Source organism: Artemia franciscana, chromosome 21 (genome assembly GCF_032884065.1).
Source record: "Artemia franciscana chromosome 21, ASM3288406v1, whole genome shotgun sequence".
In the NCBI taxonomy this organism is placed as follows: Eukaryota; Metazoa; Arthropoda; class Branchiopoda; order Anostraca; family Artemiidae; genus Artemia; species Artemia franciscana.
In genome coordinates, this window is record NC_088883.1 from 12,502,623 (window position 1) to 12,517,285 (window position 14,663).

Below are 14,663 nucleotides of genomic sequence, written 5' to 3' on the forward strand. Positions count from 1 at the left end.
TATTCTAAAGTCTATCAACCTCATCAAGTCGCCATTCTAGCTGGGTATTAGCAGCTTTTTGATTAAAGAAATAAGTTTTTTTAAGGTGATATCCTTAAGTTCCCGGGGATCCTCCCGGCGACTTTGAAAAGGACAATCATCCAGTCTTGGCAAAAAAAGTAGAGTAACATTTTTTTTTTGTGTGTGAGGGGGGATATGTTTGATATTTATGTTATTTTCTGTGAAATACTTGGTTCTATGTCCTTATTGGGCTTATATTAGAAAATAAAAATTTGTAAGCATGATAATAATGTTAAAAAAAGAAATAATATAAGTTCATATATTTTGCCGCTGTTTTTTTTTTGCCGGAAGGGGAGAGAAGATTTATGTTACTAAATTGTGATTTAAGTTTCCCAGCACTGTGTTGTATGGCCTTGTTCAGCTTACAATAAATATATCTATCTGTCAAGTCACCATATGTAAGAAGGGTGTCTTAAATTTTGAAACTTTTGTCACAAAAATAAAAGTCAAGGATCTTAATTTGGACAACCTTTGTGGATACTGGGATCATCAAATTTTAAGGTAATAATCATTTTTTTTCTAAGCCTTAGGTATTTGAGCTTTCTTGAAAACGCTTTACAGTTGGTCGTTCACGACATTATACTGAAAGTTCTTGCAAGTATATGCCACTATCTCATCAAATCCTATTATTTGAATTTAAATACATTATTTAGTGCCACAAAGATTTCAATTTCACTGAAAACAAGGAATATTAGTATATATATATATATATATATATATATATATATATATATATATATATATATATATATATATATATATATATATATATATATATATATATATATATATTTATTTTTATTTTATATTTTTTTTTTTTTTAGACAAGTTTGAAGTGGGAGAAAGCTGTTATGATATAGCTATTAATCAAGAGGCACAAGAAAGTGGAGTTTATTTAATACATCCACCAAACTTAATTCAAGGACCCTGGAAGGTTTACTGTGACATGGAATCAGAAGGAGGTGGATGGACTGTAAGCAATTTCTAATTTTCACTTTGTATTAGCCGTGTGATAATTAAATATCTTATGCTCAAAATACAGATTTGAAAGAAATCCTCCAAAGAAACTAAGGTTCTTTGGAAAGGTAAAATTTTAGAACTGACTTTTTTTATTTAGTTTTCTGAACAAAAATTGTTTCCCAAAAGATCTGGTCTTTTTTGGTCACGATTTTGAATTTTTTTGTCAGTATTATCACAAAGCACAACCAAACAGTTCATGGTAACAAAGTGTAATTAAGGAGCGACCCGGCTCGATAATAACCTATACTCTAAGAAAGAGAATTTTTATATCAGTAGATACATCAAAAGTCTCGGATCTTATGCTGATGTCAAATGTATAAGCTTCGTCAAGTTTAGTCTTATGCATCTAAAGCTATGAGCCTGAGAAATTTCTAATTTTCACTTTGTATTAGCCGTGTGATAATTAAATATCTTAAGCTGTCTTAATATCTTAAATTTGTCAAAATACAAATTTGAAAGAAATCCTCCAAAGAAACTAAGGTTCCTTGGAAAGGTAAAATTTTGAATTTGAATTTGAATTTAAATACATTATTTCTAAAACATTATTTAGTGCCACAAAGATTTCAATTTCATTGAAAACAAGGAATTTAATATAAAGCTATGAGCTATGAAACAGTGTCTGGGGTGGAAACCCACAATCCCCTTATGTTTGTCATTTGCATCTTCTTTTGATAGCACCTTTTTAGCTTCCTTATTTATAAAATGAAGTTTTCTTCTTAATATTGAATTTCAAGACTGTTTTAAAATTTAGTAAAAAGGTATGAAATTGTCCAAAGAGATTGTTTATGTAAAACAGAACTTCTACAAAGAAAGTAATCTTGGAAAAAAGAAATGGCGTGATTAGGTATTTCATCGAAAACTACACTGCCTTTCTGTGTTGAACAAATAGAAGTTCAAAAAGAGATAAGTCCTTGTCACTGACTATTAAAAGGACTTATCCCTATTTGAGCTTTTATTTGTTCATGATGGGGTTAGCTGCTACTTTCATTTTGACTGAAATTGATTTGGTGTTGTATCTCTAATTACTTATTTGAGAAAAGCTGGTTAAAATGAGAATTGAAGAATAAATTAATATTAATAATATTTATTAATAATTATATATATAGATAATAAATAATATTAATAATATATTAATAATAATATTTTCTTACAAAAATGCTGCAAAGGCTGCAACGACTGTCAATATCGGTGAACTACATCAAGGTTTACTTCATGAAAGGGTAGAATATAGCATAAAAAGTAATTAAAAGTAAGTAGTCGTATCTAAATCCTTCCAAGAGATAAAATTATTTATTTACGTAAGAAAAGTTTTGAAAAAGCTAGAAACAAATTCAGTATTTATTTGGGAAATATGACAAAAGAAAATTTGATTTTAGTACTTTGTACCTTCTTCTAATCGTTTCTCTAATCTGCTAATTTCTATGTGGTCTGTTTTTAATTTTTTTTCCCCTGACCCAGGGGCAACCCTGATAAAAAGACTATGTTTAGTTATAGATAGGTTTTATGTTAATTAAATTCAGAAAACATTGCTGCAGCAGTCACTGCAACCTAATAAAGAGCGAACTATGTTCCATTCTAGTCGACACATTAAAGGTGCGTTTTTAAAGAAACTGTCTATTGAAAAAGTATTTCGCATACAACAGTTTTGGAAACAGTAAATTTTGTTTTGGGTTAACTGAACAGTATTCTAAGGTTACGACAAATTGTGCTTAGGCACTATAAAAAACGGTCCAAGACCCTCCAAAAATGAAATCAAGTTGATATCGGGAAAGGGCAAGTTGATATCGGGAGAGGGTCTACAACTGAAAGTAAATTTTCTAATTCTCCTTTGAATTACCATATTTATTAAGAGTATTGTCTATTCCAGGTATTTCAGACAAGAGATGATGTGGAGCCACATGAAAATTTTATGAGAGGGTGGGAAGATTATAAAGTCGGATTTGGGGACTTTGACCGGGAATTTTGGCTTGGAAATATTTTGCTGTATGCTTTAACCAATGTCGATAATGAAACTAAGAACGAGCTCATGATCGATCTAGAAGATTGGAGTGGAAATAAAAGATTTGCTCGGTATAGAGGGTTCAGAATTGGCTCTGAAAAAGATCTATATCGTCTTTATCATCATAACCTTTATTTTGGAAACGCAGGTAAGTCCGGTTTTATTACTGATGAAATTATCTTAGGATTAAAGCAATTAGTCCTGACAGAAAACGTAACGACAGGGACCAATAATTATTATAGTAATTTGGCTATTTTGTCTGATTCAGAGTGAAATTCTTTAGACGCCTCCTTTAAAGTTTATAGATCTAGAAAGTTAAATATCAAATTTATTTAAGGGTATTACTGATGACTTTAACTTAGGCTGAAAGTAATTAGTTCTGCAAAAAAACGTAGCGAAAGTGACCTACTTTGATACAGAAATTTGACTATTTTGTCTGATTCAAAACGAATCAGACAATTTTATCTATCCAAAAAGGTAGATTTTTTTTTCACAAATTATGCTAAATACCTATCTAAACATGTGCCAACATACGTTGTTACCAGTGCACAAAAGAGGCTTTTACTCAAATTAGTGACAATTTTACTGGCTGGAGAAAATAATGTTTTGGTTAATGTTGAAATAAAGACAAATCAAGTCATGACCGATGTAAAGATTTTTTTTGTATTATGGGACCTGAACTGTAGCAGCAGAAGCAAAATTTGACTCCTTTGCGAGCTGAGCTTTATTGTTACGTTTATTCTAGCAATACTAGGAGTGTCGAAAATATGAGGTATCAGAAGCTGAAATAGGTATGAAACAAAATCAAATATAACGTTGACTTGATTAAGTTTCGTCAGTGTGTATATAGCTTAGGCTCAACAGAAAAAGGCAATTTTTTTGAACGAAACCGACGTTGTTCTCTTAAATCCGACTGGAATGACTGATTACAAGTGAACTTCTAGTTAGTCTTAATGGAACATTTAACTAACTAAGAAAGATATTTTAGATACCTATATAAAAAATAATCAGTACCATATTCTTCTCAGTGTAGAAAATTTTATTTATTTAAGTGACAATTCTACTGATAAATCAAATATTTGCTGGAATAAAGATATTGATTATGTTATTAAAGGATGTGAAATACAGTTTGTGTTGGTAAATCCGATTCTTATTAGAGTCTAGCGTTAGTGTTGTGCTTAGTCATAGCAGAGCTAAGAGTCAGAAAAATGTCAGTTACCAGAAACGGAATTAGCTATGAAACCACATCGAATATAACCTGTGACTTGATTGAATTTCGCTCAAGTATTTCAATTAGATATCTGAGGTATGAAAAAGGTAAGTACAAGAGCTGATGGGAGTCGATTACGAATATTTATTTCAGTAAAATTTGGTCTTCAGTACCCGAAGCAGTGTTCATTGGGACCTAAAATTGGGGTAACAGTTTACAAATTTTGAAATCCAAAGCCAGAAAACCAAAGGAAATTTGGTATGCTGATTCTGATACCCTATGAAATTTATTAAATCAATAGATGGCAGGCAAGTAGCTTCTCATATAGAAGAAGGTCCCTGTGCTTCTTAAAAACTATATCAGTTAACATATTTTCAAATGGGTTCTTTTTCCGGGTTGAGGGTTAGAAGGCTATGTCCCCTAGCACCACCAATGGGATGGATGACAAAACACAATATGAAGCAACCCAATATCTCTTTTTTCCTCCTTTTTGTAGGAGAATTTTCTCGTCTTGAGTTTTATACTTTTAACATAAAATTTTTCGTCTGTTATCACTTACTTTCAAGTTGATTTTTCTATTCTCACTTGACTCACATTTTTCTTTGACTCACTTTATGCTTATGCTTCATATGTTATTTTTTTATGTTATTTTACCCTGAACGTGAATTCAGCTTTATTAGGTTGAGATAATCGTTCATCAAGAAAGTGTTAGTATATCTTATATGACAATTTTTCATATTATCGCGAATTTCTATTATGCTATCTTTGTTTATACTACTCCTTGACTTATAGAAGGTCTACTCGTGACCTTTTGTACGTTTGTAACCGGCTCAAAATATAGGAAAAATAACTTTTCCTTTAAATTGTTTTACCAGTGAGTCCGATTCAAAGCACTAAAAATATTCGCTTGAGAAAGAGTATACCAGAACATATTTTTAAAAACTTCTGAAAAAATAGAGTAGCCCACATATCAACCTTTTCACAAACACAGCTGGGTGCCATATTTAGTCAACTTGGAGGCAGAATTAAGAATGGTATCACTATACTATTTCTCAAGTTTTGGTAATTCGTAAACATTCGGCAATTCTTTGATAACCCTCGTGCAAATTGGTTCAAAAGTATTCTATACATAGCCAAAATAATGCTTCAATGGTACGTTCTGATATGTTGAATGTTTGTCAGTCAACTGTTCACCGACAACCCTGACGGGAAAACTTACAACCCCAAACCACCTAATTTTTACTTTTTCCTCAGGCATGTAGTGAAAATATTATTGTCTGTCTGTACAATAGCTGGAGATCTTAGGGATAAAAACTGCTGATATTTGATATTCTTCAGTAGGAAGAATTTTTTGATTTCCATATTGGAGACAAGAATGAGATTTCCTCCAAGTTTTACTTCTGCTCGATGTGAACAACCCTTACCCCCCCCCCCCCCTAGTAAGTTAACTTTGTATAGGCCGTTAATTTCAAGAAGTATATTTAGAATAAGTAACTAACTTAAATTCATTTTACAAAAATTTTAAAAACACAGAAACATTAAAAAACTTTTATTCACAATACAAAAACCTTAAATTCTTTAAAAAAATTCTTATTTCTTAAATAATCCCCTTTATTGGCTTGTTAAGGGGGGCGGGGCCCTTCCAGATTGCTCCACTGTAAAACATGAGGGACATCCGTGAAGGGAAAGAGGGACTACTAGAACGTTTCCCTCGAAGCATCCGAGGAAACTGTGTAAAGATTGGGGGCCCTGGTAAAACACTAAGACATGTTGTAAAAAATACTAAAATAGAGGCATTGGTGCCATAATGAGATGGAAGAGAGAGACTTTGGTGTCCCGAAGGTAGGGTTGAAATCACATCTTCCATAGCACACACTTTATCCGCAATACCGCAAATGGCAGTTTTTACAATTTCCATTGTGTAAAGATTAGAGTCCATGGATCGAATGTATTTGTTTTTGCCTTAATAATTTCTTGTTAGAAATAGTGTCTTGGAATTTTTCGGGCGTTAGATCTTAATTAAATATGTCCCAACCCCCCTTTACTGCTCTTTTTAATCCACCACTTGATGTTACAATGCAGTAGTATTTCGGTCCAGCGATGAAAAGCTCCGTAAAATAGTCACAACTCAATTCATTTTTCAATCTTCAAAGCCAATTTTTTTTTGGCTGTTAACTAAATGAGGACAGAGTTTAGGGTCCCAATTTGAAAAATCCATAATCGGGTGGAATAGAGTGGAAATGGGGGAAGTCAAGTCCTTGGCTAGATTTTGTGTCTAAATTTCAGCAAACAAGCTGTCTGTGTCCATGTAACAGAGGTTTAGGCACCTTTCACCATTGGGGGAGGAATAGAAATCTACTAAATGATCCCAGTAAAAAACTCATAATTTTTAGAAATTGAAAGGATTAAAATGCATATCAAGAACAAAAGGACGATCAACTCATCTAATATTGTAAGCTTCTACCTTCGACGTAAGTCACATCAGTAAACTTGAAAATTAATTTAAAACCAAACAAAACTCAAAATCAAATTATTTGGCGATTTCCCAATATTCATGTTTGTAGCTATTGTATAATATTTATTCAAATGTTTTCAAATAGTTAAAATATTATTATAATACTTGAATCAGCCACTTATAAAGAGAGAAGCCCCACCCCCTAAGAAATAAGATTTTACATGATTACCCCACATTTTTCTAATTCATGCGTTTTCATTTTTTAGAGGTAGAGGGCTAACAAGCTTCCACTCCTCTCCTCTCCTCTAAAAAATGCTGCGTACGTTACTTTTTGCGTAAATTTAACTTTCTTCTTCTTCTTCCTGTTTGATTAGCTGGAGTTAGTAATGCATAGAACTGTAGTTTTTGACCCATGCAGCAGCTGAGATTGAACTCCAGGCTCCCTATTACCAATCAGTTTTCATTCTCATTATGCCACCACTGGGCTTGTATGAGAACTTTTGGACCTTATTAACTCACATAAATACATTTTCAGTATGTTTTATTAAGGTCAGAAAACATTTTTCTGACAATATTAGATTCTGATTATTTGTTATATTTTATGGTGCTGTTGAACAGTCTCTCTGACCCGAGAACAGAGTCTCCAGGTATTTTGTTAATTACCAAGCATCTCAGAAACCTTGAAAAAAATTATTAGAGTATCTGTTAGAAATTTTAATTAGTTTCCCATTTTTTTTTTTTTTTTTTTTTTTTTAAGTTAGAAATCTTTATCTAAAAAGCAGAAATATTACCGAAGTAAAAAACCAACAAGCCTAAAGAACTGGGCTGTTCTCTTTTTAATACACCGTCATAAACAATAAACTTTAGATGACAAATGAGGACTACTACAAACATTACTAAGACCTTAAAGCTCTCAGATGGATTAAGGTAAGGTAATTATATAAGATATCATGGTATTTCTATGTAATGCTCTAAACGCTTTAAAATAGATCTTTTTATATTAATCATGACTTAGGAATTGAGTTTTAGGAACAAGCTACATTGATTAAGAAAAAAAGTTATATTAGTTTATTGCTTTGGGGAGACTTATTTGGAATTTCTTCACCTATTATTTAAGCTGCTATTTTATTATGGCCAAATTTAAAGTGCTGAAATCTGTGAAACCTAGTGGTTGTCCTCAGGGCAGTTACGTATGGGAGAACGGGGGCCCCCTCCTACAAATGTTTTTGGTTACTCGGTAAAACAAAAGTAGTCAGTAAAAAAATTTTTCGGTTCAATAAAGACCATAAAAATACTGACATGTCATCTACAGAAATTTCGAACTTGGTCGGTAAGCACAACAGTTTTACAGAGTCCTGCTGTGATTTTACAGATGGTGCCACAATTTTCCATTTGGTTAAATAAACAGCATTAAAATAGTGACATGATATGTACCAAAATCTGAATCTCTGTTGGTAAATGCAGTGGTTTTACCAACTCGTGCTATAATTTTACGTATTGTGTTCGAAACGGATATTATGCTAATTTTTGACAAAAACAGTCGGTAAAATGACCAATCAGTCGGTAAAATCTCTTACTCCTCCTCAAAAATTTTGGCTAGTATTGACACTGGTTATCCTCCAAAGTCCAATATTCAAAAATATACTATCATTTACATGTTCCTATTTTACTTATTTATATGGATTTTTTTTCCGTTTGATATTTTCACCTACTAATCAGAACCTGGCCTACTTTTCTGCGGATAATTTGTCGATGGTTGGCTTTTTTTAAACTTTTAAAACTCTGCATTAATACAAATGTAAACGCCATATTAAAATGAAGCTTTGAAGCATGTGTGTAATTTTAAGTTTGTAAAAAGAATGAAAATCTAGGTTTCACCTGATTAGTTCTTCTGTGGGAAATTTTAAGCCAGCAAAATGAAAGAAAAGTCTGTGGCTCATAAGATCTTATCTTTACTGTCATCAAGTGCAAGCCTTCATTTAAGTACATGTTTGTTGCTGTGCTAATAAACAAAGCAGATATGTTTTTGGAACTTTACTCTCACATTAAAAGTGTCCAACCGTTTTTATGACGATTCTCATTATATTTTCCAAATTATATATAAGTTTTTGTTTATATATGTTTTTTTTTTTTAATATAAGTTATATATTTGTTTTTATCAGAGCACATGTTGTCAGTTTCTTATAGACATTTTCTGGGTAGTTTTTCATGACACTACTACTATTACTAACAACTCACTGCAGTACCAACTCGATTGAGTCCAACACAGCTACGTACGCTTCTCCCCAAACCCAATCTGTCAAAAGCCTCCCTCTTTGCATCCTCCGAAGAAATTATATTAATGATATTCAAATTTAGGTGATTCACTCTACAGTCACAACGGCTTGCCATTTAGCACTTTCGACACAGACAATGACAGACGCGAAGGAACATTTCAAGAAAGAAGTTGTTCTCGGTTATACAAGGTACTTTGTTTCCTATTTACAATCTATCATCGTTAATCTTACCAATGACGAATTTAATTTTGATAATATTTTTATTATATTAGCAATATAAAAACTTCCAATATTTTATTCTTTTCTAAAACGTTCTGATAATGGGCAGTAAAAATTATCGCAGCTGATGCATCCACAGCCTGTAGGTCGTCAAAACGACAAAAACATGCATCTATAAAAAGTTTGAGGATTGTTATTAAAACCATAATTTATTTCTTTAAGGGGGATCCGTTGACTGGACTTTTTTTTTACGAAAAAAAAAAACGTTTGACGTATTACCATCGTGATTTTCCTGCCTGTGATTTCTGATTTTTGCGAAAAAAAGTTTTACCCTCGAAAACTAAAACTTTTGAAATAGGAAAAGAGCCTTTAATCACATTCTTTACCACTAGTTTCTCCTTGGATGAATTTTCGCTAGAGCCTCCTTTCAATTGTTAATAGAACCTTCAATGGGAAGAGAATTTGCATTTATTACCCCTCCTTAAAAACTTATTTTTTCTATGTGTCAAGTATACAGGACGTTAGCCACGATATGCTCTTCGTCTTTTTGGGGCCAGGATTTCTCCCCCTGTTTTTCTAAATTTATCTATGTTCACAAATAAGTTCAAGTTCACAAATAATTTATTAAACAAAATTACTATAAATCATACACTACCTTCGACTGCAAGAAAGCCCAAATGGGTCTGTAAAAGCAGTCAAAGTGATTTCTTACTTCAAATCAACTTCATCTATACTAATTAAAAAAAAAAAAACATACTGTCGTCTCACAACTTCCAATCACTATAACAAACACTTTTTTTCTTTCCTTTTTTTTATTTTCAACGCTGGTCTGTCAAGAAGTGTACCGCACTTTGAATCCCCCCGGGAATCGAATTCCAAACGGTGGGACCCATATGCGTTATTGTAAAACCTGAACGTGTAGTATTTCGCTCTTGGCTTGCCAACACTTCCGCATTTCTTGTATCATGCTCGTGATAAAAAGCATTCCTTTTAAATAAGTCAGAAAACACATTTGGGCCAATATTGTTCAAACACTGATATACAAACGTTCCAATCTGGTAATCTCTAATTTGTCCTACGTTTAAAATACTAAACTTTCGAAAAATAGATTCGGTACTAACAACGCCTCTTTCATACTTATTTATAGCTCTTAAAGCCTTGTTTTGTTGTATATGTACTTAATTAAACGGTATCACTCCCAAAGGTGATATCTAAGATTTTCCACATAATTTTCAAAAACTGTTTGCTGTGCTAGCATGGCAGGGAGTATTAGCAGGAGAATGATAACCCGAAGATTCAAAATGTGGTTGAACGTATATTGCCCTGAAGATCCTGCTCTTGAGAACAGCTCAGAAAATGCTTTTTGGCAAGTACCTGAGCAGCGTTAAAATGTCACTTGTGACCTTTAGGCGTGTCAGCGACCATTTATCCTTTTTTTGTTTTTAATTGTATTGTATTAAATTCTTTTATGGTTTTATGAGCCAGACCTCCTAGCCAACTCTCTATTTTGAAGCTCTTGGTTATTGGTTAGCACTTTTTGTTTGTGTTTTGTTATTTTATCTCTCTACTTATTTTTTGTGTACTTATACATTTACCAAAGCATATTTCCACAATACTTTGGGTAGGAAAAATTATGCCATTATTCTATTCATGAGATAATTTTTACGATTTAATTCGTTTTCTTATCCTGAAAAACATTTAACAGTCCTAGTCATAAGCTTCGATATGCTATATAAAAGAGACATTTACTTTAGCAGATTTTAGAAGTAATGTAAATCAGATGGTAATTGATATATACGATGTCGTTTAAGAATATAAAGGGGAAAAAGCTAAGCTCCAAGTCGAAGCCGTATTTCACTCTTCTGCATTGGTAGACTTATGAACACATCAAAAATATATTGCAGACTGTTGGATTTTGTTGGGATATATGGCCGTCAATTATGGACTCTAGCCTCGGAGATTTCTTTCTTCGTTTAGGTTTGTTTAAAAAACAGAACGTTCGCAGGAAGTTTGGGGAAAATTTATAATCAAAATAGCTTTAAATAGGGACAGTGCCCAATCTTTGTGAAAGAAAGTTTGTTTACAGCTTTGAATGTTGTTGGAATTTTAATTATCCCAAACATCTTTTCGAGATTAAAGAACAAAAAGCAGAATGTTCTTACATTTTTTTATTGTATTTTCAACACAATAAGGTTTGGGGGCGGGGGTAAGATGGGAATAACTAGCGCATAAGCACGGGATCTGCTGCACCGAACACTTATAAAGCTTATAGGACATTCTTCAAAGTAGGCTAATATTTAGAAAAATGCCACTAAAACAGGCCAACATATTTACTCTATATACAAAGTATCCTGTCGTATCCTCCAAAAATTTACATTTAGAGTACTTCTTACAACTGTGTATATCATTTCTATAAGAATGCGGCTCCAGAATGAAAGAAATTATTGAATAGAAATCATTCATTTTTTACAAAAAGGTGCTTTGGTCTGGAGCAGCAAAAACTTTAATCGTTATTTATTTTTCCTCGTGTTCTTCTTCTGAAGCTGTCAGTTTTGTTTTGTCACATGAAAGCAATTCAGCAATTTTGCTCACTGATTTCCTGTTTTTCAGGGTGCGTGGTGGTATGGAAACTGCCACGACTCTAATTTAAACGGCTGGTATTTGGGTGGATCTCATCGATCATTTGCAGATGGCGTCAACTGGTATACATGGACAGGTTATCATTATTCGCTAAAGAAAACAAGAATGAAATTTCGTCCACAGACGCGTGGTCCTATTAGTATTGGTAAAGATACATACATCATTGCTGGAAAAAGTGTACGTTCCATAAAAAACAATTTAGAAATGATTGATGCATTGGAATTGAATAACGATGGAAATACTTTAACAAAGCCATGAAAAAAAAATTGTGAATTCTATCAAGCTTCAATAACCTAGTTCGTGTGCCTTAGATCTGAGGGATTATTTGTTAGGATTAATGATCCCTGATCTTTAATTTTATCTCGACCCTGTTCGTTACTAACAGTTTTTCACAGCAGCCTTTTGTTTCGCCCCCAAAACCCAAATTTTTGAATCAAAATTTGTTTTTAAATTTTTTAATATATATATATATATATATATATATATATATATATATATATATATATATATATATATATATATATAATTTGATGCTAAAGTATAAAAAAGGTTTAATTGTGAACAAAACTTTGAACTGCTTTTGGAGACTAAAAAGATATATATAACAATAAAAAGTAAAGGGCAAATGTAGTTCGAAATTTTTTGATATATGAAAAAAAAAAATCATCTTTATTATCTTTTAATTAAAACATATAAATTTTAAGTCATCCATACTTTGCCGCTTGAAATATAATAAAAAATTTGATCAATAACATTTTATCTGTTAGCAATATTGCTGATGATTGTCACCAGTGAGAGTCATTGTGCACTTTTTCTCATTAGTGGGCTTTAGGGCTCAATTCGGTCTTTTTTTTTTAACTCCAAAAATTTTAGTAGTTGGTAACACTATTTTAGTATCGGTCAGCTAATAATCAGCCAGTAACATAGATGTGGTAATAGTTAAACTTTTTTAATTAGTTGAATAATTTTGCTCATTGTATTTAATTATATTTATTTTTGTATCAAGATTTATTCTATTAAAATATTTGCGTAAAATTTCGATGTACGCTTAGAATAGCTTCCAAGGGGATCTACTCCCGGAACCTATTGGTGCTTTTTTCATATCCTGAAGGTTATTGCGCATATTGAGTTAACCACTGTGACAACATTTACTTAGGTCACAAAAATAGGAAATAGAATAGGATGTTACAATGTTGCCAGAAAACGTGCAAAAGATGTATTATTCTTTTTCTTTGAGGCAATTATTTTAAAAGTAGTTTTTTTTTCTTTCCCTCTAAGCATAAAAGAGTAAATCAAAAATACAACATTAGCATTCGAATTAGAAAGGAAAAACATCTGAGCAGAGTTATATCCAGAACTTTTGTTGGGGGTATTCTTCTCTAGTGGAGAGGACTACAAAATATTAAAAAAAAAAATATCAAAAATTTGTTTATATGCATTTTTGTTATGTTTTTACGAATCGGGCAATTATTTCGGGGACTATGTATGGCTGTGTATTACAAAAAAAAAAGCGTGGGAAGTTTATCTAGTAGAAACAAAAGACTATACAATACTTATCATGGTTACCTCTTTAGGGACAGCGTATTAAACACCGAGACATGGCCCTTAATTACCTGAAAATCTAAGAATGTGTTTTGGAAAAAATTATCATATGAGGATGAATCGTCATTTGAAGCTGATTCAGGAATGGCAGCTGCTAATCTTAACAGTAAAGGTCTATTGTTAAAACAAACCTATGATAATTTCAAAAAATAGCCTAAAATCCCACAAAGTTGTATCATATGAATGAAAGAATGAAAACTGGATCATTGTGATTTTCGTAGTTGAAATCCTGACCTAGGAGAATTACAACCCCCCCCCCATCCTGAGTATTAAAGAAAAAAGGTCTTTTTCGCATCTTCTCCTTTGTTTTTTGTAGCCACCGCTAGATGGATGCTGAAAATAATAGAGAGGGTGTTTGAGAGCTTATTTGGACGGATATCGCTATTTGCCTTTTAATAACCGTTAACCATACTATTATCTGACAATTAAAATACCATTGCGATAAAAGTTATTACCAGAAAAGTAGAATGTGGCAAAAAGTCAAGGTCTGTTAAAATATCGAATAATGTGTTTCTCAAGACTTAATTCTAAGGCTTTTGGGAAGCATTTATAAGTAGATTCTTGAACTTATCTAATCGGTTCCTCTCCAGACATAATTCAGTTAATTTGTTTATTACATGCATAGTTTATAATAAAGAGACTCTTGTACCTCCTCCGACGAGAACCCGAAGTTCTTTATGAGTCGGCTACACGCTTACCAGTACATACATACTAATACTAGTTGTTTACTAATGTAAATCTATACACCACCAGAAAGTTAACACCATCATCAGTTGAGTTCATTTATTTTTAGCCTGAGCTAGAGTGAAGCCCACTAGTGTGAATAGGAATTATATATGTTCGTGCAAACTCGACAGAACTGAATCAGAGGGGTTCTGCTTATATCCTCCAAAAAAACCCCTTGAAAAAAATCCTCTTGTACCTCCTCCGACGAGAGCCCGAAGTTCTGCATGAGTCGGCTACACGCTTACCAGTACACACATACTAATACTAGGTGTTTACTAATGTAAACCTATACACCACCCGAAAGGTAGCGAAGGTTTACACCCCTATCAGTTGATTTCATTCATTTTTAGCCTGAGCTAGAGCGAAGCCTATTAGTGTGCATAGGAATTATACGTGTCTGCGCAAACTCGACACAGAACTAAATCAGAGGGGTTCTGCTTATTACCTCCAAAAACA

The 14,663-nt window shown here is 32.6% G+C and overlaps 1 protein-coding gene across 1 annotated transcript in view; it reads left to right on the forward strand.

Annotated features, from left to right (window-relative positions):
* Positions 1-12,914, forward strand: part of LOC136041087 (techylectin-5A-like) — a 28,318-nt gene extending 15,404 nt beyond the window's left edge. Inside the window, exons 3-6 of the mRNA XM_065725641.1 lie at positions 885-1,033; positions 2,948-3,227; positions 9,103-9,209; positions 11,850-12,914. Of these exons, the coding sequence (XP_065581713.1) occupies positions 885-1,033; positions 2,948-3,227; positions 9,103-9,209; positions 11,850-12,137 (824 nt within the window). The 3' untranslated portion in view covers positions 12,138-12,914. The remainder of the gene's footprint in view (positions 1-884; positions 1,034-2,947; positions 3,228-9,102; positions 9,210-11,849) is intronic.
* The last annotated feature ends 1,749 nt before the right edge of the window (positions 12,915-14,663 follow it).